General features: G+C 46.7%; 1 protein-coding gene across 1 annotated transcript in view; it reads left to right on the forward strand.

Annotated features, from left to right (window-relative positions):
* Positions 1-326: 326 nt before the first annotated feature.
* LOC306748218 (SH3 and multiple ankyrin repeat domains protein 2-like) overlaps positions 327-26,254 on the forward strand; it is a gene marked incomplete at its 3' end in the record, with an annotated part of 110,041 nt that continues 84,113 nt past the window's right edge. Inside the window, exons 1-8 of the mRNA XM_079231358.1 lie at positions 327-536; positions 5,272-5,475; positions 7,069-7,140; positions 9,382-9,490; positions 13,908-14,059; positions 14,873-15,040; positions 15,847-15,963; positions 23,404-23,481. Coding sequence (XP_079087484.1) covers positions 333-536; positions 5,272-5,475; positions 7,069-7,140; positions 9,382-9,490; positions 13,908-14,059; positions 14,873-15,040; positions 15,847-15,963; positions 23,404-23,481 — 1,104 coding nt within the window. The 5' untranslated portion in view covers positions 327-332. The remainder of the gene's footprint in view (positions 537-5,271; positions 5,476-7,068; positions 7,141-9,381; positions 9,491-13,907; positions 14,060-14,872; positions 15,041-15,846; positions 15,964-23,403; positions 23,482-26,254) is intronic.

Here is a 26,254-nt window from a genome sequence, read left to right on the forward strand (position 1 = left end):
GTGTGGATTAAATATCCTGAAGCGTCTGCGCTCGGTCCTGGTCACTCACACAGAGGCCGTCGGCCACCGGCAGTGACGGATGAGACTTCTCTCTATTTTCCTGATCCATAAATCATGTTGACACTTCAGATTAATAGCCTGCAGTCAGGTGGAGGACCTCTGCAGATGCAGTTGTTTAACCTCCTGGAGTTGTTTAGTAAAACCTTTGTGGAGACAGAATGGAAGAGAGACTGTACATCGGCGTCTCTGGGCGTAAGCGTGGTATTGTCCAAGGGGATGACTTCCTGTCCCCGTCTGTCTGTCCCCAGCTGAATCCGCCGGGCCTGCTGGCTATGCCCCGGAGCCCCACCTCCAGCGAGGATGAGATGGCCCAGAGCTTCTCCGACTACTCCGACGACTGCGCCTCCGACAGCTCCCGCGAGGAGACCATCTACGAGAGCATAAGGGCCACCGCCGAGCCGCCGCCCGGCCACATGGACGACGTCCACGTCAACTCGCTGGTCGTCCGCGTCCTCGTCCCGGACCTGCAGCAGACGGTGAGGGAGTGAAATGTGAGCTAGATTAGTTTTCCCGTGTCGACGTGTGGCTATTGATTACCCAGACGTCTTCTCGGATCCACTGGCAGGACTGTTGGTGGTGTGTTCGACACCTCGTTCACTGTCTGAGAGCTTCTTCTGGAAGCTGGGTTGGCAGTAAACTGGAGCCGAGCTCGGTGTCAGTGGTGCATCAGAGATGCACTCACACAGGGACCTCTGTGCGTTTCAGGGTCAGCATGCATTAAACCAACAGGTATGTATTAGAAAATGTGCAGGGGAAAGGGTCATGTGAGCGTAAACAAGCTTTTCCCAGATGGTAAAGGTCTTCACAGCCACCGACATCTCTCTCAAGGCTCTTATTTCTGCCCCACATGGACACAACAGTACTTCCTATTAGTCTAAAAGACTTTTCATTGGATCAAAGAGAGACATGCAGCTGGATTGATGTGAACAATGTGCACGTGATCTGGCAGAAAAGATGCAATAAAGATTTAAAGAGCTAAAGATGAAGGCCCCATTCACACACCAATTCAACTTCTATTGGCAATTAAATCGTAAAGATATTTATAAGGAGGCTCAGGGTTTTGTGTGGTAAGTATATATTGAACAATAAAGTGATGCCATATTGCAGATTAAATCAATCCATGTATACATGCTCCAAACACACAACTACACAACCAAAGCCAAACAAAATTGGATAATAGCACTTTAAATTGTTCAAATAGCCCTTGTGGTTGAGGAGAAAAGCCCGTTTTAGTATGGGTATGAAACACAGGTGGTTTTTATAAGGTTTTAAACATACAATCAGGTTGTTTTTTTTAAACAGAAATCTTCCAAACCCAAGTCTTTGACTTGCGCTCTGAGCAACATGCGCGTGGCGTCCTTTCCCCTCGGTAACAAGCGGTGGATGTGGATGTTGAGTGGGCGGCACGTGGGCCGTTGACGTATATGATGTATGGACTGGAGCGCCGTCAGGGAGTTTGTGTTAATATGACTGTAGTGTGATTGTAAATAACTGCGGTGTGGACACAGGGTCATTGTGTAGGCGGGACGTGGTTCATACTGGACCATAAAAGACGGGGACGCAGTGAAATATGTCTCTGGACTTGAAGCACTGAACCCGGCTTTACATCCTTTACGCTGACGATGACGGCGTGTTGGTGCAAAACAACACAGCTTTGACAGTGGAGCATTAATGTGTTTGAACAACAGCAGAAGCGATGAATGTTTCATGCATTCATCAGCCTCCCACTGCTGCTCCACATGCAGCCCCAGGTGTGCCACATGCACAGTATAGCAGAAAGAAACATGTGAAAAGCTCTGGAGTGCCTGCCGTGGGGAGATCATAACCACATCCCATTGATCGTGCAGCACGTGCGCCGGGTAGTGGCTCCGCTGTCGTTCCCGGAGACGGTTCGGATGTGAAGGTTTATCATCAAAGCCCAGCGGGGAGCCCCGTGTGGATGAGCAGCTGCTGCCGGGGTCCGTACAGGAGATCCATCCCAGGCTCTTTGTTTGAAGTGCGAGTCCTCTGGGAGCTCCAGGCCGGGTGGACGTTACGGTACCGGGAGCTCCAAGTCTTTCCTCATCCAGACCGGGGGCAGAACACAAGAAGAAAGGGGGATGGAGCAGGAAGTATGCATCGGCTGCATGGCAGAGCTGTACCTCGCCACCACACCGCTCTCCTGGGTTCCCCTCCTTTAGAACAGGAGGTTTGCGTCACACTGGTTCCTTTAACAAAAAATCCAATGAATTTTGGATAATTGCAGAAAAATATTCTTCGTTCTGCTGGAAAAACAAACGTTTCTCCACAAATTAACACCTCTTTTATGATTTTAGGCTATAAAGGTTCGTCTCATTTTTAAGTTTACATAAAGTGCTGCAGGGATGACGTATTTTTGTAGGACAACCAGGAAGTTAGCATCACCCTGGCTTGTGTGATGCTAACTTTGAATTTTGGGATTATTACAGAAAATATTCTCCGTGGCAAACAAACATTTCTTCCCATATGAACGCCACTTTTATGATGTTTGAAGTGTAAAGTACGAAGTTCATGTTCGTGATTTCAAACCTATATGTCATATGCTATATTCAGGCCTATATGTTAAACACAGATCTGATTTCAGACATCTCACCAAAAACACTTTTATTCAGATAAAGCGATGCAGACTCATGTCCTGGTGTCAGAACTCATTCCTGCAGCAATGCATTTCATGTCCTTTTACCCCGCAAAGCCTTTCATTCGTGTAGTAAAGTTCCACTGCGATGAACACATGGAATGTAGCATACAGCTCCATGCAGCCGCTTCAGAGCTCTTTGCATAAGCACGGTGACAGCAGTGTGTGGTCCAGCGGAGTCGGATCCTCAAGGTACAGAGTCAACCCAGAGGTGGACTCGCGACCTTTTGATGTAATTAGCTCGCTGGTTTGTGACTCCAGCCTTCTGTGCACGAAGCTCTCTCACATGTCTGCACTAATGCTCCTGATTTCACGTCCATCAGCGAGCGAGCGCCTCGTGGTGCCACTCGATCACATGATTGAGTCACTCGGTCCACTCGGGAATCCAACTCAGTTGAATAATTCAACGTTCATGTGATGAGCCTCCATGTGCAGCTCTGATGATGATGAACTTCACGGTACACAGAGACGCTCAGAAATCACAACTTATGCCCCATTGCCTCATGTTATACATGATGTTAATTTAAAAACAGTTTTGCTCTCAATACCTTGATTTGCATGTACTATACTGTACTATCATGTGGCCTATACGTTGTCTCCACGTCACTCGAATCACAGAAGAAAGATAGAAGTAGGAAGTGGTGATGGTTTTATGCTTTTATTTGTCTTTGCTTCTGACACAATCTTGCTTTTTTCATCACTTTATTTCATCCTCTTCCCTCTCGTTTCATGCAGCGTGGAGACGCTCTGCTAATCATTCAAAGATCATGATGGCAGACACAGTGTAGGGAAACACATTCATTCATGCGGCAACTTTGTTCTGGTCATTTTCTGTAACCGGTGAATTAGCCAGCTAGCCAAGTAGACAGCTAGCTAAGTAGCCGGCTGTCCGCTCGTTAGCTTGCTAACTCCACCATGCTTTGATGCTCCACTGGCTACAGAACATAAGTCCTACAGCGAGGCGTCTCTCTCAGATAGCAGAGAGAGCAAGTCTGTTAGCAACGTTTTCTCTCCACCTCCATCGCAAGTCATTATTTTTATATATATAATGTGGTATAATGTGAACTCAACCATTTAGTCCAACGATATCTTACTTCAGTTGTGTTAGGTTTACGATTTACTTCTTTATTTGACCTTTTTGGTTTGATTACTTATTTATTTGACTGTTTTATACTTGTTGTTGTTGTGTGGGTCTAATGACGGTTAGTCTAATCTAATCTTAGAGTTGACGAGTTTCACCATTGACAGGGTTCTTACGGTCATGGAAAACCTGGAAAAGTCATGTAGTTTGAAAATGGTTATTTCCAGGCCTGGAAAAGTCCTTGAAAAAAATTGAATCCCAAAAGTTTAGTAAAAGTCATGTAAATGTGTTATATTCATGTGTTCATGTCGTTCATTTACGCTGAGTTTGAAATAATGAATATGCTTTTAAAAGAAAGACTCAAAATATAAGCAGGCATACATACAGGCATCTATATAAATGTTTATTCTTTTAATCAAACTATTGTCTCATTCATTTGTGTCATTTAAGGTTTACTGTATGCTTTGTATTCTCATTGTTAGTTTAAATACTACATTTACTCACTTTTTACTGTTTACACCCAGACTTCACTAAATGTTTGTAATGGACATTTGGTTTAAAGTCATGGAGAAGTCATGAAATGCATTGGTCAGGATGTGTATGAACTGCATTGAAGATGACAGTAATCAATCCACAGCAGACTGATTATACTATTCAGCTCTTATTTTGTCACTAGTCGTGGCACATATACTTTTATTTTGTTACATTGTGACCTTTACCATGGTGCAACAAGAGACTTCCTCCATATTGTTTTAACTTCATGTCGAGGAGAAATAATGGGAGCTGATGGAAAGGTGCCACTGAACCCAACCAGCAGAAGGGAAGACGGGCATGTCGGCCCACACAGCCCAGCCAGATGCCAGACATCTGTTTCTGTATACCTTCAACCCTTCATCTTTTCCTTCCCCTCGTCTCCTGCGCCCCGCCCACTGCTCGCCAGGCGAGAGGATTATGGGTAGGCAGAGTTCACAGACTGCTCATCCCTTCAGCCTTTATCACAGACGCAGGGCTGCTATCGCCGGCTGAGCAGCACATCCAACCGTAAACACTCACAGACACTTCCAGAATGCCACGGCTCCGCGCCCGTAATCCCCCTCTGATTCGGACCGGGCCGGAAACCCGGTATTGTGTGTGTTTTGTTTTTATGGCAAAAGGCCAGGAGGCAAAAGAGGGTCGTGTCAATTACATCCTCTGCGAACGCAGTCACAATAACACAATGCAAAGCCCGGCGTGGTTTGTGTGGAGGATTTGTGTTATTAAAGCACCGATTTGGACTTGACTGAACCTTTTAGATTGGGCTGCAGTCGTTGTCTCCGATTTGCATCCGTCTATCAACAGTTGGAACTCCAGTTCACGAGTGTCTCACGTTGGTTTCTTGAGAATATTTCAGTAGTGTTGATGAATCAGAACACACTCCACTCACCACTGTTTAAAAAGTATTTAACTGTCTTCCCCCTTCCTCTCCTCACCAAACCAGAAGTGCATGCGGTTCAACCCAGATGCGACGGTCTGGGTCGCCAAGCAGCGGATCTTGTGCACGCTGAACCAGAGCCTGAAAGACGTTCTCAACTACGGGCTCTTCCAGCCGGCCAGCGATGGGAGGGACGGGAAGTTCCTGGACGAGGAACGCATCTTCCGAGAGTACCCTCAGCCAATCAGCAAGGGCGTCCCGTCTCTGGAGGTACACTGTTGGCCCTGAATGTATTCTGATGCGTCTGATTTAATACCATTTAATGGTGGTTGCTTCATCAACATAATTAGGAGGCAGCAAAATTTAAAATCCCCAAAATATATTATTTTACCGTACTCGAGGACTGAGCCAAACATCATCATGAAGGTTACATTTTCATCATTAAATCAGTTCATCAAAATATATTCTGATATAAATTAAGTTCATTTTTCAGTGAAAACATTCCCTTAACGTTACTGTGAGGAACCTTTATCTGATCCTGAACTAGTCTCAATATAGTCCTGATCCTCTCTAGACCTCAGTCTAGTCCTGGTCCTCTCTAGACCTCAGTGTAGTCCTGGTCCTCTATAGACCTCAGTCTAGTCCTGGTCCTCTATAGACCTCTGTGTAGGCCTGGTCCTCTATAGACCTCAGTCTAGTCCTGGTCCTCTATAGACCTCAGTGTAGTCCTGGTCCTCTATAGTCCTCAGTCTAGTCCTGGTCCTCTATAGTCCTCATGTAGTCCTGGTCCTCTATAGACCTCAGTGAAGTCCTGGTCCTCTATAGACCTCAGTCTAGTCCTGGTCCTCTATAGACCTCAGTGTAGTCCTGGTCCTCTATAGACCTCAGTGTAGTCCTGGTCCTCTATAGACCTCAGTCTAGTCCTGGTCCTCTATAGACCTCTGTGTAGGCCTGGTCCTCTATAGACCTCAGTCTAGTCCTGGTCCTCTATAGACCTCAGTCTAGTCCTGGTCCTCTATAGACCTCAGTCTAGTCCTGGTCCTCTATAGACCTCAGTGTAGTCCTGGTCCTCTATAGTCCTCAGTGTAGTCCTGGTCCTCTATAGTCCTCAGTCTAGTCCTGGTCCTCTATAGTCCTCATGTAGTCCTGGTCCTCTATAGACCTCAGTGAAGTCCTGGTCCTCTATAGACCTCAGTCTAGTCCTGGTCCTCTATAGACCTCAGTGTAGTCCTGGTCCTCTATAGACCTCAGTCTAGTCCTGGTCCTCTATAGACCTCAGTGTAGTCCTGGTCCTCTATAGACCTCAGTCTAGTCCTGGTCCTCTATAGACCTCAGTCTAGTCCTGGTCCTCTATAGACCTCAGTTTAGTCCTGGTCCTCTATAGACCTCAGTGTAGTCCTGGTCCTCTATAGACCTCAGTGTAGTCCTGGTCCTCTATAGACCTCAGTCTAGTCCTGGTCCTCTATAGACCTCAGTGTAGTCCTGGTCCTCTTTAGACCTCAGTGTAGTCCTGGTCCTCTATAGACCTCCATCAGTAACCAGACCACCAGAGAGAAGATGGTCTGGTTCTAGAAAGTTCTTCTTAAAGCTCCTCATCGGAGCCACCGGGTCAGATTCTGGTGAAACCAGATGACATCATGCAGGTTCACTAGAACCTTCCTCAGACCCAGATCCAGCAGAGCCCAGACAGACCCAGGTCCAGCTGCTTTAACTGCAGCCTTGGATTGTTTTCTAAAGGGACCATGATGAATAATTAAAGTAAATCATACTCCCTCCGCCCGTAAAGTAGATAACTCACGACTCAGAAGGAAAAGGTCATCGGTTCCCAGAACCGAGTTTAATATAGTTTGTTTCACTCCACAGTTCCGCTACAAGAGCCGAGTCTACCGGCAGCCCAACGTGGACGAGAAGCAGATCGCCAAACTCCACACCAAGGTGAGAGTTATGCCGCTCAGAAGGGAAAACTCGCCCGATAATAATATAATGAATAATACGTTCAGATGTCAGCCATGTTTGTCTTTCAGCAGAAGCCGGTGATGCAAATCAAGCAAAATCAACACGTTTATTCCAACTCAAACATACAGCATCCATCATGTCCTGTGTGTACAATCATCAAGGTGATTCTGCGGTTAAATGGAATGGATATGGGAGAAGGCCACAGAGGAAAGCAAATCTATTAAAAAATGATTTGTTTGCTGTCCAGCAAAGGATTTCCTTCCTATGAGAGCAAAACAGCAAATAAGGGCTTTCAGAGCGGCGGCGGAATTAATCCTGAGTGTCATCGGTCAGGTGGCGCTCTGTTTTTAAAATAGCGGGAAAGGCAAACTGGAGAGTTAAATAACTTACCTTACCTTAGCTTACATTACGCTACGTTAGTTTACCTTACCTTCCGTTTCCTCACCTTACCTTAGCTTACCTTACCTTAGCTTACTTTACGCTACGTTAGTTTACCTTACCTTCCGTTTCCTCACCTTACCTTAGCTTACCTTACCTTAGCTTACATTACGCTACGTTAGTTTACCTTACCTTCCGTTTCCTCACCTTACCTTAGCTTACCTTACCTTAGCTTACATTACGCTACGTTAGTTTACCTTACCTTCCGTTTCCTCACCTTACCTTAGCTTACCTTACCTTAGCTTACATTACGCTACGTTAGTTTACCTTACCTTCCGTTTCCTCACCTTACCTTAGCTTACCTTAGCTTACATTACGCTACGCTAGCTTACCTTACCTTAGCTTACATTACGTTACATTAGCTTACCTTAGCTTATCCTACCTTACCTTAACTTGCCTTTCCCTTACCTCCCCTTACCTTACCTCCCCAAGCCGGCCGTGTGGGCTCATTCTCGAGTGTTTCCCGTCTCTCTGATGATCTGAAAGCCTGCATGCTGCTCAGAAGGAGCCTCTGTTTCCTGCCAGTCCCGACAGCCGGGCCGCTCCCTGGCTCTGCCTCCTGTTTCTCACACATGAAGTGAAAGAGAATCTCTCCAGTAAACTGCAGCGTTTGAGGCTCTCGTGGTCGCGTGAGGCTCCTCTGGGCCGTGATGCTGCAGAGCGGCCAAAGCGTAATGTCTCTGGCAGCTCTCCGCTACCGGCTCACTGGGGAGCCGTCTGACAGCTGCTCTGGTTCTGAAGGAGAGGGAAGGAAGGAGAAGGGAAACAATAAACATGTAATACATGTGGAGATGATAACACTCAATTACGCTAAAGTCATTCGCCAGAAAATGTGTCTCTTTCTATAATAAACATTTAAATCCTAGCGTCGAATCTCATTTCTTGGCCCGACGCGTCTTTTTTTTTTGGAGCTGGAACCGGTTCTCCGTGCAGCCTGGTGCTCTGCGGTTGGATGAAGCTCATACTGAGGGAGCCAATCAGTCGCCAGCCTCACAACCTGCTTCAGCAAAGAGGGAGAGACAGACAGGCAGACAGACAGACACACACACACACACACACACACACACACACACACACACACACAGGACCTTGTACTTGAACCCTTGACATTTCCAGATATTGAACTGGCAGTGACTCATCCTGGCTGATATCAAACCTAAATGTTGTACGCCAGGTACGCCGATAAACAAACAAAAACATCCCTGAATGAGTCCAGTTTATCTGTATATGGAGGAGTGAATATCTGCTCCTGGGTATTTGCTGAAACACCAGATATCTGGGTCGAGGCGACGTGACGAGGACATCCCCCTTTCTACTCCTCCTCACTTATTCTTCTGCCTATTCTTTTTATTTCTATCCATTGTCTTTTTTTTCCTCCTCTGCAATCTCGCGCTCCACTCCTCATGTTCTCCTGCTCTCCTTCAGGGAGCTGCTCTCTTATCTTTTTTTATCACGCGGCCTGGAAAGAAAGCAGACGGGAGCCGAGCAGAGAGGAGAAGCCACAACGGCCACAGTCTGAATCCTGTCATCTCCCCTTCTGCGTCCTGCTTTCACTGGCTTTTTATTGTAAATTCCTCCTTATATTCCTCCCTCAGTTTCACTCTGTCGTCCTAAACGCTTGCGCTCTTCAGCCTCAGTTGTGTTTGACCCTCTCCGCCTCCCTCTCTCTCTCTCCACTTCTATTTCAGTCGGTTTGCCGCTCTGCAACCGGCTGTTTTCTCTCTCTCGCCCACCGCCGCTCGTCCTGCCTTTCCACTGTAACGCTGCTCGTTCTCTTCTCAGGGCAATCTGAGGAAGTTCATGGACCTCATCCAGCACAACCAGGTGGACAAAGTGCTGAAGTTGTTGGAGAGGGGCTTCGATCCCAACTACCATGACGGTGACACCGGTGGTAAGCCAGTCTGCACGCAAACACCTCGACACACAAGGACTGAAGACGCTCATACGAGCCCCAGAGCATTCAGAGGAGTGTAATTCAATGTGAGGACGTCTGCTAACGGACCAGCAGAACCGCTGATTAATGACGGGTTATCCTGCAGTATCCAGTAGAACATGTGATTCAATTCAATTCAGTTTATTTTATATAGCCCAACATCACAAATACAAGTTTGCCTCGGAGGGCTTTACAGTCTGTAACATAACATCCTGTCCCGGGACCTCACATCGGATCAGGAAAAACTCCCCAAATAAAGATAGTAAAAACCCTTTCACAGGGAAAACAGGGAAGAAACCTGAGGGAGAGCAACAGAGGAGGATCCCTCTCCTGGATGGACAGAAGCAACAGATGTCATGATCATGACATCATGGATGTTTCTCTAGTCTCTGATCTCTGGTCACGTGACTTTGTAAACAACCAATCAGTGTTTAGACCAGGGGTGTCCAAAGTGTTTTCACTGATGGCCACAAACAGAAAAATATACGAAAGTCTGGGCCGCTCACTAGAAGTGAGGTATATCGCAAAATGAATCAAATGAGGTCAATTGTATCATATATATATATATATATATATATATATATATGTATATCGGTCATTTTGGTTCTCAGTCGGCTTTTGTTCAGAGTTAACAGAGGAAATGTGTATGTTGAGCCGAAAAGACTTATTTATTTAGCGTAGCGTCATCAGAGGAAACTTGGCCTTTTCAAGCCTCGGTGGAAGTCTGGTAGGGAGAGAAGCTGAAGCTGGTTCTTCAGAGAACCATCACACTGCATCTCCATCAGGTCTAGTTCAGACTCTCTGCACTTCTTCTGCATCATCAGATTCAGAAGAAGTGGCGCTTCACTAGAGGCTGCCCACTGCTCCTTATTATACTGAGGATGGGTCAAATGCAGAGAATACGTTTCATGTATGTAAGTAAAAGTATGTACTATAACAAATAAAGTCGAGAGCAGCTTGATAAATAAAAACCTTGGAAGCGCTGACTGAGTTCAGTCATGAGATGTGATGACAGACACATATTTCTCATTTTAGCAGAAAGGTTGACCTCTGGAAAAGCTGCTCTGATGTCAGACAGCGTGGGGAAGTGAGCAACATGGACGTTACGTAGTCGTGTCTCAAAGAGACGCAGCTTCACACAGCATGCTTTCATGTGTGCGTGAGGTTGTGGTACCTGCTCTTTGCCTTGCAGGCTCTTGGTCAGTTTGTTGAGATGATGAGTAAGATCGACTAGAAATGCAAAGTCTGCCAATCATACAGGGTCACTCAGCTCATGAACAGCCATGCAATGATAAACAACAAGTCAACAAACAACTCACACTTTAAAATCACATAAACAACGGTGACAAAAAAAAGATGGAACTAAACACAACAGCACCAGGTGTCCATCACCTCCCGATACAAGATTACAAAGAGACGCTGGGAGATTCCCCACTTAGTCCTGTCAAATGTTTGCTCTTATTCATCAACCAATAAGTCATTTTCTCTAAAGATATGTGTGCAATTTATACGGAGTTCATGGAGAAAGTTAATTTGTCTCAGTCTGTGTCGAGAATATAAAACCCAAAGTTCTCCATTCCAGATGTATTCCCAGGTCCCTCTCCCATCTAATTATGGGTCTATCTCAATCAGGTAATTATAATTGAGTGAGACGCATGTGTTCCTGCATGACTGGCAATCATGATCTGATGTTAACCACGAGCTCCTCACCTAATTAATTCCAGTGAGTGGATGTTCATGTGTGCAGATGATGAGTTACTTCCTGCCTTCATGTGGAGGAGGACTCTATTATTCTGGTTGTTGCATGGGACACCTGCTCAGTTTGTCTTCACGGAGTGGTTGTGTGTAGAATCATAGAGCCACGTCTGCGTCTACAGTAACTCTATTTACTCAGGATGCAGCAGAGTGACTGAACACACACATTCCTCTCAGGAGATACCAGGTACACAACTCGCATGTTGACTCCTGGAAGAGACTCAAACAAAAGCCTTCGCTGCTCTCTGGGTTCTGTTTGTTCATTTTAGACCTCCAGCACAACAGTGGATGCTTCATGTGTTGAAGCTGCATTCTCTCTCCTGACCACCAGGGGGCGACTCCCCTGGTTGTATAGAAGTATATGCTTCATGTGTTGAAGCTGCATTCTCTCTCCTGACTAGCAGGGGGCGACTCCTCTGGTTGTATAGAAGTATATGCTTCATGTGTTGAAGCTGCATTCTCTCTCCTGGCCACCAGGGGGCGACTCCCCTGGTTGTATAGAAGTATATGCTTCATGTGTTGAAGCTGCATTCTCTCTCCTGACCACCAGGGGGCGACTCCTCTGGTTGTATAGAAGTATATGCTTCATGTGTTGAAGCTGCATTCTCTCTCCTGACTAGCAGGGGGCGACTCCTCTGGTTGTATAGAAGTATATGCGTCATGTGTTGAAGCTGCATTCTCTCTCCTGGCCACCAGGGGGCGACTCCCCTGGTTGTATAGAAGTATATGCTTCATGTGTTGAAGCTGCATTCTCTCTCCTGACCACCAGGGGGCGACTCCTCTGGTTGTATAGAAGTCTATATAAATGACTCTACTTCTCTTGATGTATTCCCTCAGTAAACATTGTAAACATGAGTTTATGTCTCAATCTCTAGTTCCAAGTCTTCTTCAATACAGCATGAGTTAGTACATTATGGTCATTCAGAGTCAGACAGACCATAAAGCTAATTTATTTTAGGGGTACGTTTAGCTCCCCTAGAGGACAATTTTCAAATGAAATGTTCAGGGTTGGTTTCAGGTACTATTGTGGACATTTCTTGCCAGTGTCTAATGATTGGGCGATCAGTTGTGGAGTCACGTGTGTTCATGTCCTGAGCAACGCTTGGTTGCCTGGTCCAATAATGAGCGTATAAATAAAGTTGTGTACTGAAACCCAAATGGGAGGAAATCTCATGTGCGGACTTCAGTGGTTCAAAGTGTTTTATTTAGAGTGAAAGAAGATGTAAGTTTCGACCAAGTTTTGTACAAATCAGTTATGACTTCTCAAAATTATTATATGACCCCCATCAGGCCGATTGGGGTCATAATGGTCGAGCAGCAAAAATCGTCCAATCACTGGTGAAGATTTCATCTCAAGCAGCCGGTAATTAAAAGCTCATTTCCATCGTTCGTTATCAGCGCTGGTTCACCTGAATATTAAGCGTTGTTCCTGATCATTAAATGAATATGTCGAGGGTCAGGTGTAAATAAAAATGTCTGCAGAGACAAATAAAGCCGAGAAGAGAAGCATTATTAAGCAGAGGAATGAGGTTATCTTAACGGGCTTTGAGAGTTATTGGTGAATAATTGCCTTATTGCTGAGGAGAGGCGCCTCTCATATTCAAATCAGCCGACCAGCAAAAACAGCTTTTAATCTTTTTCCCCTCCCTCATACTTCTGCAATGGGAGAAATTGGCTTCATCTGAAAGCTGCTGTGCAACAAAACATCTCATTTCCTTTTGGTTGCATCGAACAGTTTTTATCCCTCAGAAGAGAACGGTGAATTGAAAAAACACTCAATATACAAACATCCTAATTCACCACATCATGCGTGACCTCCGACCTGCGAGTGTTGAACACGTAAGTGTGAGTTCTCGTGCACTAAAGGCAAAGAAAACAACCTCTCCGGTACGCCGTGAAATCAGGACACGTCAGCTCTCTGAGTGTTTTGAGGACCTCGTTGACATTTCCAATTATCTCTTAATCTGTTTCTCTCATTAACGGCGACAGACTGTTGACCTGCTTTCGTCGGCCCGGTTAGCGGCGTGTGCCGGAGACCAAAACACGCCGTTTTAATTCCACTCTCTTACTCGGCTAAGCTCCGCCTCCAGGCCTCGGTGGTCCACGCTCGCTTTATTCGGTTATTTGGTCTTCAAGCGATGAACCACGAGCCCTTTGAGCTGCAGGAGGAGCCCCAGGAGCCCCAGGAGCCCCAGGAGCCCCAGGAGCCTGAATCTGAGTCTCGGTCCTCCGTCCTCTGGCAGAAGTCTTGTGACAACCTCTGAATGAATCGGTATTTGTGACATTCATGATGTCATGTTTGGAAATTCAGCTTGATGAAATGAGACAAACACAATAAAAAGGACCTCTAGCGTTCGCTGATAGAATCGGTCCCTTTGCTTTTCCCCCTGCCTTTGTTTAAATACCTAAATACGCTAAGTTATCATCTTATGATAGAATGATATTGTTCATTGTACCAGGAGAAACCAGACGGAGCGTCCCACCGTCAGCATCCTCAAGTATTCAAGTGTTTCAGTCACGGTGTGTTCATGAGCTTGTGACTCTGGTTAAAACCTAGTTCATATTTATTTAGTTTCATATTCATAATACATATCTTGGTCTTTGACTCTCCTCTCTCCAGAGAGTCCGCTGACGTTCGCCGCTCACCTGGACGACGTGGAGGAGCTGATCAAGGTGCTGAAGGGCGGAGGAGCTCACCTGGACTTCAGAGCCAAGGACGGCATGACGGCGCTCCACAAGGCGGCTCGCTCCAAGAACCACGCGGCGCTCACGGTGAGCGGGCGCCTCACCATAATGCTTTAGAATGTGATTAGAATACTTTGTAATGTGATTATAATGCGTTAAAATATGATTATAATGCTTTATATTGTGATTATAAGTTACTCTCAGCGATCACTGTTGGCTTGATGATCTCCTTCAAAAATAAATTCAATATAGTTACTCATTGTGTTTATAATGATTTTAGCAAGTTTTACCAAAAGGGTATTATTCGGTGTGGCGATGCGCAGCCACACCCCATGAAGCTTTATCTGCAGAATGAAGTCATTTCTCAGTCAGATTTTTATCATTTTGGTGAAAGGTGCGACAGACAACATTTCTACTCAAAAAACTATAATAAAACATTTGCTTTTAGACATTTATTTAGATCTACCATTGTATTCATATATTTCACTGCTTTTGTGAACCGAAGACCTTTGGTGAATCCAGTGACCTGTATCTATGAAGCAATAGCTGCTCTCAGAAATGACTCCTCCATAACCTCAACAACACATCTTACTACCGGTAATATATATATATATATCTATATATATATATAGATATATATAGATATATGACAGACATATATCTATATCTATATACATATGTATATATGTATATATATATATATGTATATATATCTACATGTATATATATCTTCTATGTATATATATCTATCTATCTATATCTATATATATATATTGTGACTTCTTATGGCAGTAGTAGCCACACCATCGAGATTTCTTGCGAAATGTTCTAGTTATTATTATTATTATTATTATTATTATTATTATTATTATTATTATTATTAACACACACACCCCTCAGACGCTGCTGGAGCTGGGGGCCTCTCCGGACTACAAGGACAGCCGGGGCCTGACCCCCCTGTACCACAGCGCTCTGGTGGGAGGAGACCCGGTCTGCTGCGAGCTGCTGCTGAGGCAGGAGGCTGAGGTGGACTGCAGGGACGAGAACGGATGGAGCGAGGGCCACCAGGTACACACACACACACACACACACACACATATATACACACACACACACACACACACACACACACACATACACACACACACATATACACACACACACGCACACATGCACACACACACACACACACACACATATATACACACACACACACACACATACACACACACACATATACACACACACACATACGCACACACACACACACATATACACACACACACACACACACACATGCACACAGACACACGTATATACACTCACACACTCCTCTCTTCTCTCTCTCCTCTCTCTCCTCTCTCCTCGCTCCTCTCTCCTCTCCTCTCCTCTCTCCTCTCTCTCCTCTCTCTCCTCTCTCTCCTCTCTCTCCTCTCCTCTCTCCTCTCTCCTCTCCTCTCTCCTCTCCTCTCTCCTCTCTCTCCTCTCCTCTCCTCTCTCCTCTCTCATCCCTCCTCTCCCCTCTTCTCTCTCTCCTCTCCTCTCTCCTCTCTCCTCTCTCCTCTCCTCTCTCCTCTCCTCTCTCCTCTCACCTCTCTCCTCTCCCCTCTTCTCTCTCTGCTCTCCTCTCTCCTCTCTCCTCTCCTCTCTCCTCTCCTCTCTCCTCTCTCCTCTCTCCTCTCTCCTCTCTCCTCTCCTCTCTCCTCTCTCCTCTCTCTCCTCTCTCTCCTCTCCTCTCTCCTCTCACCTCTCTCCTCTGGGTTCAAACTGAGGTTACATCAGCTCCTTTGCATTACACTGACATCTAGTGATGAAGGCCCATCACTGCAGCTGCGTGTGTGTGTGTGTGTGTGTGTGTGTGTGTGTGTGTGCAGGCTTGCCGTCATGGCCACGTTCAGCACCTGGAGCATCTTCTGTTCTACGGAGCGGACATGAGCGCCCAGAACGCCTCAGGGAACTCTGCCCTGCACATCTGTGCCCTCTACAACCAGGTGAGTGTGTGTGTGTGTGTGTGTGTGTGTGTGTGTGTGTGTAACGTGCACGAGAGCACACGCACTCTGGATCGACTTGGTGCTATTTTTAAGATAGTGAAGCCAGTTCTGTCAAAACTTTCTAATAAAGTCAGAGAACTGGAGCAGGTGAGGCGTCAGCACTCTAAACTTCATCCTCTCTTCAGTTTGTTAAAATAATAAATGTTTCTTTTCCTCGGATTGTCCGTCCTTTGAAATCTCTGGAACACTCGACGGGAACATCTTCCAGCTGGTCACTCTTTTCTCCGATTAGCTGACTTCGCGCTCACCTTCAGGCTCCGCCTCCTTTAACCGTGACTTACCTTCAGGCTCCGCCTACTTCAGGCCAGACTCCACTACAGACTCCGCCTCCTTTAACCCATACTTACCATCAGGCTCCGCCTCCTTTAACCCATACTCACCATCAGGCTCCGCCTCCTTTAACCCATACTCACCATCAGGCTCCGCCTCCTTTAACCGGGACTCACTTTCAGGCTCCTCCTCTTTCAGTCTGTACTCACCATCAGGCTCCGCCTCCTTTAACCCATACTCACCATCAGGCTCCGCCTCCTTTAACCGGGACTCACTTTCAGGCTCCTCCTCCTTCAGTCCGTACTCACCATGTATGTGAGATCTTGTATGCAAGATGGCGCCGTGCCAGCGGCTGCCTGTCGCAGTAGCTGCCTGATGTTTCTTTATTTTATTGTCTTTTTTTTCCACTTTCCTCTCTTCTTCTTTTTCTTTTATTTCTCGTTTGGTTTAAATTACGCCTGGACAATGGACCGTAACTTTTTCTCAACCTTCTTGTGGCTTTCTTACTACTTTTCCGCTTGCAACGGAGAGCCACAAACAAACAATGACTGGGACTATTGTTTTTTCTCGCGCTCAGCTGATTGCGCTGTGCAAACCGCAGCCCGGAGCCGGGCCTGTGATCCCTCTGGAGCTCCGGAGAAGGGCTCGGGGCTATTATGACAATAACTGGTGACTTTAATCACACAACACTGGACAAAGCTCTGCCTACTTTGTACAGTATGTTAGCAGTCAGCCCCACAAGAAACAATAAAACTCTGGACCTCCTGTATGCAAACACTAAGGATGCATACAGGGCCACTGCCCTTCCCCCCCTTGGCAGGTCTGATCACGACCTGGTCCTGCTGACACCCAGGTATGTTCCTCTGGTGCAGAAGCTGCCTGCGACCACCAGGATTGTTAGGAGGTGGTCTCAGGAGGCTAACGACGCCCTGCAGGACTGGGATGGACTGGGATGTGCTGTGTGGACCACATGGGGAGGACATCAACAGCATGACAGACTGCATCACTGAATACATCACGTTCTGTGAACACACCACCATACCATCCCGGACTGTGCGCTGCTTCCCCAACAACAAGCCCTGGATCACCAGGGACCTGAAGGCTCTTCTTAATAAGAAGAAAGCTGCTTTCAGGTCTGGGGACAGGGATGAGCTCAGGAGAGTCCAGCGTGACCTGAAGGTGAAGATCAGGGAGGGCAAGGACTCCTACAGGAGGAAGCTGGAGGCCAAACTCCAGCAGAACAACACGAGGGAGGTGTGGACCGGGATGAAGCAGATTACCGGCTTCAAGGTGGGAGGGAGACAATCAGGGGGCTCCCTGGAGAGGGCCAACGAGCTGAACTGTTTCTTCAATAGGTTTAGTTCACAGCCCTCATCCGTCTCCTCCTGGTCTTGGCTCACCTCCGACCGCAGGTGAAATCGTCGCTGGACCCTCTACAATTTGCTTACCAGCCTCATGTGGGTGTGGACGACGCCATCATCTACCTGCTGCAACGAGCCCAGTCGCACCTGGATGGAACAGAAGTCTCTGTGAGAGTCACTTTCTTTGACTTCTCCAGTGCATTTAACACCATCCAACCACTGCTACTGGGTGAGAAGCTGCGGGTGGTGGGGGTAGACTCGTCCACCATCTCCTGGATCACTGACTACCTCACAAGCAGACCACAGTTTGTCAGGATGGGCCGTGTGCTGTCTGGGACGGTGGTCAGTGATGCTGGAGCCCCACAGGGAACTGTTCTGTCTCCCTTCCTGTTCAGCCTGTACACCACTGACTTCCAGTACAACACAGAGTCATGCCATCTGCAGAGGTTCTCTGATGACTCTGCAGTGGTCGGGTGTATTAGGGATGGACGGGAGGAGGAGTACAGGGCAGTGGTGAGTGACTTTGTGGAGTGGACCGGTGAGAATCATCTGCTTCTGAACGTGGCCAAGACCAGAGAGATGGTGGTGGACTTCAGGAGGAAGACGACGGCTCCTAGTCCTCTGAGTGTTCTGGGAGAGGACGAGGACATAGAGGAGGAGTACAGGTACCTGGTGTCTCATCACATGGAGGAGTACAGGTACCTGGTGTCTCATCACATGGAGGAGTACAGGTACCTGGTGTCTCATCACATGGAGGAGTACAGGTACCTGGTGTCTCATCACATGGAGGAGTACAGGTACCTGGTGTCTCATCACATGGAGGAGTACAGGTACCTGGTGTCTCATCACATAGTGGAGGAGTACAGGTACCTGGTGTTTCATCACATGGAGGAGGAGTACAGGTACCTGGTGTCTCATCACATGGAGGAGGAGTACAGGTACCTGGTGTCTCATCACATAGTGGAGGAGTACAGGTACCTGGTGTTTCATCACATGGAGGAGGAGTACAGGTACCTGGTGTCTCCATCACATAGTGGAGGAGTACAGGTACCTGGTGTTTCATCACATAGTGGAGGAGTACAGGTACCTGGTGTCTCATCACATGGTGGAGGAGTACAGGTACCTGGTGTTTCCATCACATAGTGGAGGAGTACAGGTACCTGGTGTCTCCATCACATAGTGGAGGACTACAGGTACCTGGTGTCTCCATCACATAGTGGAGGAGTACAGGTACCTGGTGTCTCATCACATAGTGGAGGAGTACAGGTACCTGGTGTCTCATCACATGGTGGAGGAGTACAGGTACCTGGTGTTTCCATCGACAGCCGACTGAACTGGAAGGCCAACGTCAACGCTGTGTACAAGAAGGGGATGAGTCGACTCTTTTTCCTGAGGAAGCTTGGATCCTTCAATGTGTGCAGAAGATGCTGGAGATGTTCTACCAGTCGGTGGTGTCCAGCGCCCTGTACTTCTCCATCGTCTGCTGGGGAGCAGCATTGGAGCCGGTGACACCAACAGACTTAACAAGCTAGTTAAGAAGGCCGGCTCCATCATCGGCTGCAAGCAGGAGTTTCTGGAGCAGGTGGTGGAGATGAGGACGTTGAAGAAACTTTTGTCCATATTGGACAACCTGGACCACCCTCTCTACCACCTGCTGCAGGGTCATATATATATATATATATATATATATATATATATGACCACCCTCTCCACCACCTGCTGCAGGGCCAGAGGAGCACTTTCTCCAAGAGGTTCCTCACGCTCCGCTGCACCAAGGACCGCTACAGGAGAACATTCCTGCCTACAGCAATACGGCTTTACAACAAGTCACCGCTTGCTGGATCCTCTGTGGATTAAACACTGTAAACACTGTACATGTTCATAGTTACCTACACTGAACATATCATATTATATACATTTATGGCATTTTTGCACTCTCCTATTGTTTGTTGTTGTTGTTGTTATTTTTATTTTATTTTTATTTACACCTTAATATGCACATACATACTTGCACTTCTACTGTTTAAGTTTAAGTTGATTTAATTTAATTCCTAAATTAATACTCTGTTATTCTTTATTTCATACAGCTATTTTATTGTTGTCGTTATTTTTATCTTTATTCTATTAGTATTATTATTGCATATGTATTTCATCCCTGTTGTTTTTATATCTCATCTTATCTTCTGTGTAAATGGCTGCTACGGGACACTAAATTTCCCCTTGGGGATTAATAAAGTATATATTCATTCATTCATTCATCAGGCTCCGCCTCCTTCAGTCCGTACTCACCTTCAGGCTCCGCCTCTTTCAGCCCGCAGCATCCCTCTGCAGCATCCTTTGTTCCTCTTCCCGTGGGACGCATCACGCCTTCCTTCCTTGTTTGTTGCTCGTGTGTTTGATGCTCTTTCGTCGAGAATCCCCAGAAGGACCGCGCCGAGTCAGCGATTCCATCTTGAATGTGTTGATTTACTCGGTGGACGTGTGGATTTATGCTAAATTGTTTACACGGTTAAAAATTACTCCTCATATTTCTGATTGGTTTCTCCTCCTTTTGTTGCTCGTAGAAACAACGTAAGCTTCCACCAAGTGTGGATTCATCCACCGCTGAAAATAGTCCCCAACAAAGTCACAATTTCCTCCAGTTTGTTTGATACAACACGACAGAGAGCAACGTTTTCGGAAACGACTGAGCCTCCTCTCTCCTCCCTCCTCCCTCCTCTCTCCTCTCTCCTCTCCTATCTCATCTCTCCTCCCTCCTCCCCTATCTCATCTCTCCTCCTCCTCCCTCCTCTCTCCTCTCATCTCCTGACAACTGGATAAAAAGTGAAATTAAAGAGTAATTTGTAAAGATGTGTTACAGGAAGTCAGACCGTATCTAGAGCCTCTTGATTTTTTTCTCTGTTCATTTATTGACGATAACAATATATAGAATACATAGAATATAGAATAACTCCAGCCTGAATGTGCACCTAACAGACGTTAAAAGACTGTGTTACTTAAACCCGTGAGTAAGCTCTGGAGCCCGAAGGTCAGCCGGAGCCTCTGACCTCTGACCCGTGTTTGCAGCCACTCATGGGAGAGCATTTGACCCTCTGACCTTGGAGTGCCTCCAGTCACTCAGAGAGTCCATTGCTCCTGACCTTCTTCCCTTTCTCACCCATCTGATCAACACCTCCCTCTCAACTGGCTGTTTCCCTGACTCTCTAAGGAGGCAGAGTCAATCCTCTCCTGAAGAAACCCTCTCAACCCGTCTGAAGTCAACAACTACAGACCTGTCTCTCTCCTTCCCTTTCTTTACAAAACTCTGGAGCGAGCTGTCTTCAAACAAGTTTCCGGCCGGCCACTCAACAGAGACTGCCCTCCTCGCTGTCTCAGAGCAGCTTCACACTGCTAGAGCAGCTTCACACTGCTAGAGCAGCCTCTCTCTCCTCTGTCCTTATCCTTTCTGCTGCCTTTGACACAGTGATCCACCAGATCCTTATCTGCTCTCTCTCTTCTCATCCTACCTCAAAGACCACCTACCAGGTAACCTGGAGAGGATCTGTGTCTGAACCTTGTCCTCTCATTACCGGGGTCCCTCAAGGCTCCGTCCTGGGTTCTCTCCTCTTCTCTCTGTACACCAACTCTCTTGGCTCCGTCATTCGCTCGCATGACTTTTCCTACCATATCTATGCTGATGACACCCAACTGATCCTGTCGTTAGGTAGCAGCAGGAATCTCTGCCTGTCTGACTGGAATCTATCAGTGGATGTCCGCACACCACCTGAACATTAACCCTGACAAGACTGAACTACTTTTCCTTCCAGGAAAAGGCTCTCCCACCCAACAACTCAGTGTTGGCCCAGACTGCCAGGAACCTCGTGTTACACTCGACAGTCAGCTCTCCCTGACTGCCAACAATACCACAACAACACCTTCCTGTAGGTCCATGCTGTACAACATCCTGTAGGTTCATGCTACACAACATCAGGAGAATACGTTCCCTTCTCACCCAGAAGGCGGCACAGGTTCTGGTCCAGGCTCTGATCATCTTGCACCTTGACTACTGTAACTCCCTCCTGCAGGTCTACCTGCTAGTGCCATCGACCTCTGCAGCTCATCCAGAATGCAGCAGCTCGACTGGTCTTTAACCGAAACCCACACGACTCCGCTCCCTTCACTGGTTACCGGTGGTCGCCTGCACCCGCTTCAAAACATTGGTACTTGTGTACCGTGCTGCGAACAGATCAGGTCCTTTCTACATCCAGGACATGGTCAAACCGTACACCCCGGCTCGTTCACTCCGCTCGGCTTCAACCAATCGGCTTGTAGCTCCGTCACTGTGAGCTGAACACTCAACAAAGTCCTGACTGTTCTTGTCCTGGCTCCTCAATGGTGGAATGAGCTCCATTGACATCAAGACAGCAGAAAGTCTCTACATCTTCCGTCGCAAACTAAAAACACTTCTTCTACACCTTGAATAAAGAAAGTAACACATAGTAGCATTTAAATGGCACTTACTGATAGCACTTTGTAGTTTGGCTTTCTTGAAGAAATTGTGCTTTCTTGATTCTTGTTGTTCTGAGTTTGTACTTTGGTTGAATGCACTTATTGTAAGTCGCTTTGGATAAAGGTGTCAGCTAAATGAAATGTAATGTGAACGGAACAAAGTTGTGTAGCATTTATGTGTGTTTTAAACTGTTTTAAAACTGTGTTTAACTGCGACCGTGAACCGGGAGGAAATGTGTGCAAACGCAACAGAGAGTGCAGCTCAGTGGCATGGGAACCTGCTTTTGCAGGAGACACGGCAATCAAATAAATACAGAGAACATCCTGTTTTCTCATCTGAAGCTGCAGAGCCAATGATAACCCGGGTCGGTCTGTTATTGGGCTGCTGTTCCAATGTGGTTGAATCCTCGCTGCCTCTTGGTGGATGCATCACTCTGATCAGACCCCAGTGCAGAGCGTTGCATAAAATGAAACATTAACTTCTGACTCTGTGAGAATGCTCCTCTGCATCTTTCTCCATCAGTGATGCAACATCCTGGACCTCTCCTCCCTCCGGTCCATACGTTTGCCTTTTCGCTTCAGCTCTGACGTGTGTCACACATTGAACATGTCACGGGGATGAATGCTCTCCAGATGGAAAGCAATAAACAACCACGCTCGTGCTCGTCTTAACATGACTTGTCAAATGGTACAACACATCTGTGTTTTCCATGGACACTGTGCAGATTGTGGTTGTGTGTCAGTATCTGTGTGAGGCGTTTTTTTTTACTCAAGTATTTATATTCTCATGTGTGTGTGTGTGTGTGTGTGTGTGTGTGTGTGTGTGTGTGTGTGTGTGTGTGTGTGTGTGTGTGTGTGTGTGTGTGTGGTACATGCGTGGTTGAGCACTTTGTGGGCGATTTGTGCAGTAGATTCAAACCCCTCAGCACTCTCCATCTCTCTTCTTGTTCTTCTCTCTCTCTCTCTCTCTCTCTCTCTCTCTCTCTCTCTCTCTCTCTCTCTTTGAGTGGAGCAATAGATACACACTTAGCAGCGAATGAAGCTGCGTTCCTGATGTAGGTAGTAGATGTTCTGTGTCGGTGCTGGGATGTTGATCACTTCCTGCTCCTCTGACTTCTTTTGCTTTTGGAGAATTCTGCCGTTGAAGCTCGTCGGCCTTTTCCTGCCGACAAAGTAGGAGAATCTGAAGGATTGTCTTTGGTTGTTTTAGACTTCACGATCTCAGCCCTTGTCGCTCATGTCTGTGTTCCTCTCTCCTCAGGATAACTGTGCCAGAGTGCTGCTTGTTCGTGGAGCCGACAAAGAAGTGAAGAACTACAACAGCCAGAGTCCATTTCAGGCAAGAGAGAACGCACTCTTCTTCTCTGTGGTTTGCATGAACGCGATTATAGAAAATCTATTTCAGCATCCGAAGTGGTGGGAAGAAAAAGAAAAAGAAAACATATTTGGTAGCAGCACATTTTCTACGTCTCCTTTGTTACCATGGCAACAGTTAAAATGGTCAAGGTCAGCAACAACGAGGGGATTTGACAAAGTGTCTCCGGCCGTTTGGAGCGGAACCGAGAGCGTTCGATTGGTCCACGCGTCTAAAGAGGCGTGTCGTCTGCAAACGGTCGACTTTGGCTGCAGTTTAGAATTGTTTGGAATGTTTTTTTTAATTTTGTATGAAGGAGAACATTGGAGGAGGAGCCTCTGGAGAATTTAAACATTATTTCTCACGCATTTTTCACAAGACTGTAGCAAAATGAAGCAATCCATGAGACGATGAAATACTCTCTTATTTTGGACCCTTCGTAGATAAAACAGATCTGTCTCCTAAAATGGCGTTCCCAAAGATCGTACCACTGTCACGCTGTTTGGGAACAGATGCATTGTGGGTTTGTTTGCTCTTAACGGGTCACTCACAAGTCGTACTGCCTGAACACAACCGCCTAGTTTTGTTGTGTTTTGTTTAAATTGCTTCATAATTTTAAGCCAAACCGTGATGTTTGATACAAAACCTAATGAAGTGGTTGTGTAGCCTTCAATTTTTTTTATTTTAAGTTTACAATGTGAAAACAAATAAGTTTCCTTCTTGATTGAGAGTGCCGTTTAGTTTGGAGGGAGCGTGATCGTGTCGGAGACGAGGCCGTCGATGTTCAGTCATCCAGCTGCGTGGCCTTGAGAGGACGTCTCCACCTTGAAAGGGTTTTATATAAAGGCGAGCGGCCTTTAATTAACTAAAGAGAGAATATCAAATCATTGTTCACAGGTTTTCTGTTGCAAAGTAAAGCAAACAATAATGCTATTATATAATCCCCTATCGATCAATGCCTTCATGTTATTGCAGTGCAGCCTCCTGAAGACACGTCAGCACACTACCTGTGTTACACTTCACATGTTGGCTGTAAACGTGTCACCAATGGGATGGAGGTCTGCGCTCTCAACGCAGAATAATACCGAGATAACCAAGATGTGTTGTTGTGTTTTGTTCTTTTTTGATTTCACGGTCATTTAAAGTTAAATCCTTTTTTTTCTTCTACTGAACCCAAATGCAAAGAATGTTCAATAGTTTCATAATTTATCAACGTTTCAACATGGCGGTCTCCTTCAGGGTAAAAAGAGACCGAGACAAAATACTCCAGAAATACTTAAAAAAGCTTAGAATATAGAGAGGGGGAAGAGGCCTGTGTATCGATGTACTTATACATGACAAACTCTATGCAAGGTCAGATAAAAGGTTTCAAGCCAGAGTGAACATTTAGGCCGTTGGGGTCAAAGGTGATCGGCTGCTTTTTTTGGACGGTCCGGCGAGAAGGACGGTCTAGGAGAAAATATGTGTCCTTCGAAACATGAAGGAGAATGCAGTTTAGTTGCATTGGAAAGTACGACAAGAGCCTCATCCAGACGTTTATGAAGTCCAACGGGGTCCTCCAGGTCACGTCGGGGGGGTCGGGGGTCGCGGCCTCAATGGAGCTCAGGTCTCAGTGGAGATCAGGTCTGGATGGAGATCAGGTCTCAGTGGAGCTCAGATCTGGATGGAGATCAGGTCTCAGTGGAGCTCAGGTCTTAGTGGAGCTCAGGTCTGGATGGAGATCAGGTCTCAGTGGAGCTCAGGTCTCAGTGGAGATCAGGTCTGGATGGAGATCAGGTCTCAGTGGAGCTCAGGTCTGGATGGAGCTCAGGTCTCAGTGGAGCTCAGGTCTTAGTGGAGCTCAGGTCTGGATGGAGATCAGGTCTCAGTGGAGCTCAGGTCTGGATGGAGCTCAGGTCTGGATGGAGATCAGGTCTGGATGGAGATCAGGTCTCAGTGGAGCTCAGGTGTGGATGGAGATCAGGTCTCAGTGGAGCTCAGGTCTTAGTGGAGATCAGGTCTCGGTGGAGCTCAGGTCTGGATGGAGATCAGGTCTGGATGGAGATCAGGTCTGGATGGAGATCAGGTGTGGATGGAGATCAGGTGTGGATGGAGATCAGGTCTCAGTGGAGATCAGGTCTGGATGGAGATCAGGTCTCAGTGGAGCTCAGGTCTGGATGGAGCTCAGGTCTGGATGGAGATCAGGTCTGGATGGAGATCAGGTCTGGATGGAGATCAGGTCTGGATGGAAATCAGGTGTGGATGGAGATCAGGTCTCAGTGGAGCTCAGGTCTGGATGGAGATCAGGTCTCAGTGTTACGTGCAGCTTTATTTCCAGCTGCGTGATCCGGATCGATGCTCTGCTCTCTCTCCTCTCCGTTGCGTCACGCGTTGGAAGAAGCACCTTTCTAGAGAGCGATCATCCCGTGGGGTTGAGCTGGTATTTGCTACCTTTTCATGCTGCAGATTGCACGCTTGGGATATGACGTTCACACTGTAAACGTGGGTTATTCTTAGGTCTGTAAACATGACCATCATCAGGTTTCTGCAGCAGTGAAAGCGACAAATCACGTCACGCCGTCAGTTTAAAAATAAGAAGCGTTTGAATGTTTTAGTCTCTCAGAACCTCAGACTCTCTCTGTGGTGGAAGAGACAGCAGCAGAGCAACAAGCCACTCCACTCCGTGGACTCGCTCTGCTCGGAGTGGAGCGCTCTGACTATCTTTATCTCTCCTCCTACACAGAGCAGCAACACAAGCTTGTGCCGGTTTCTGATCGGC

This window comes from Taurulus bubalis, assembly GCF_910589615.1.
Source record: "Taurulus bubalis genome assembly, chromosome: 15".
NCBI lineage: Eukaryota > Metazoa > Chordata > Actinopteri > Perciformes > Cottidae > Taurulus > Taurulus bubalis.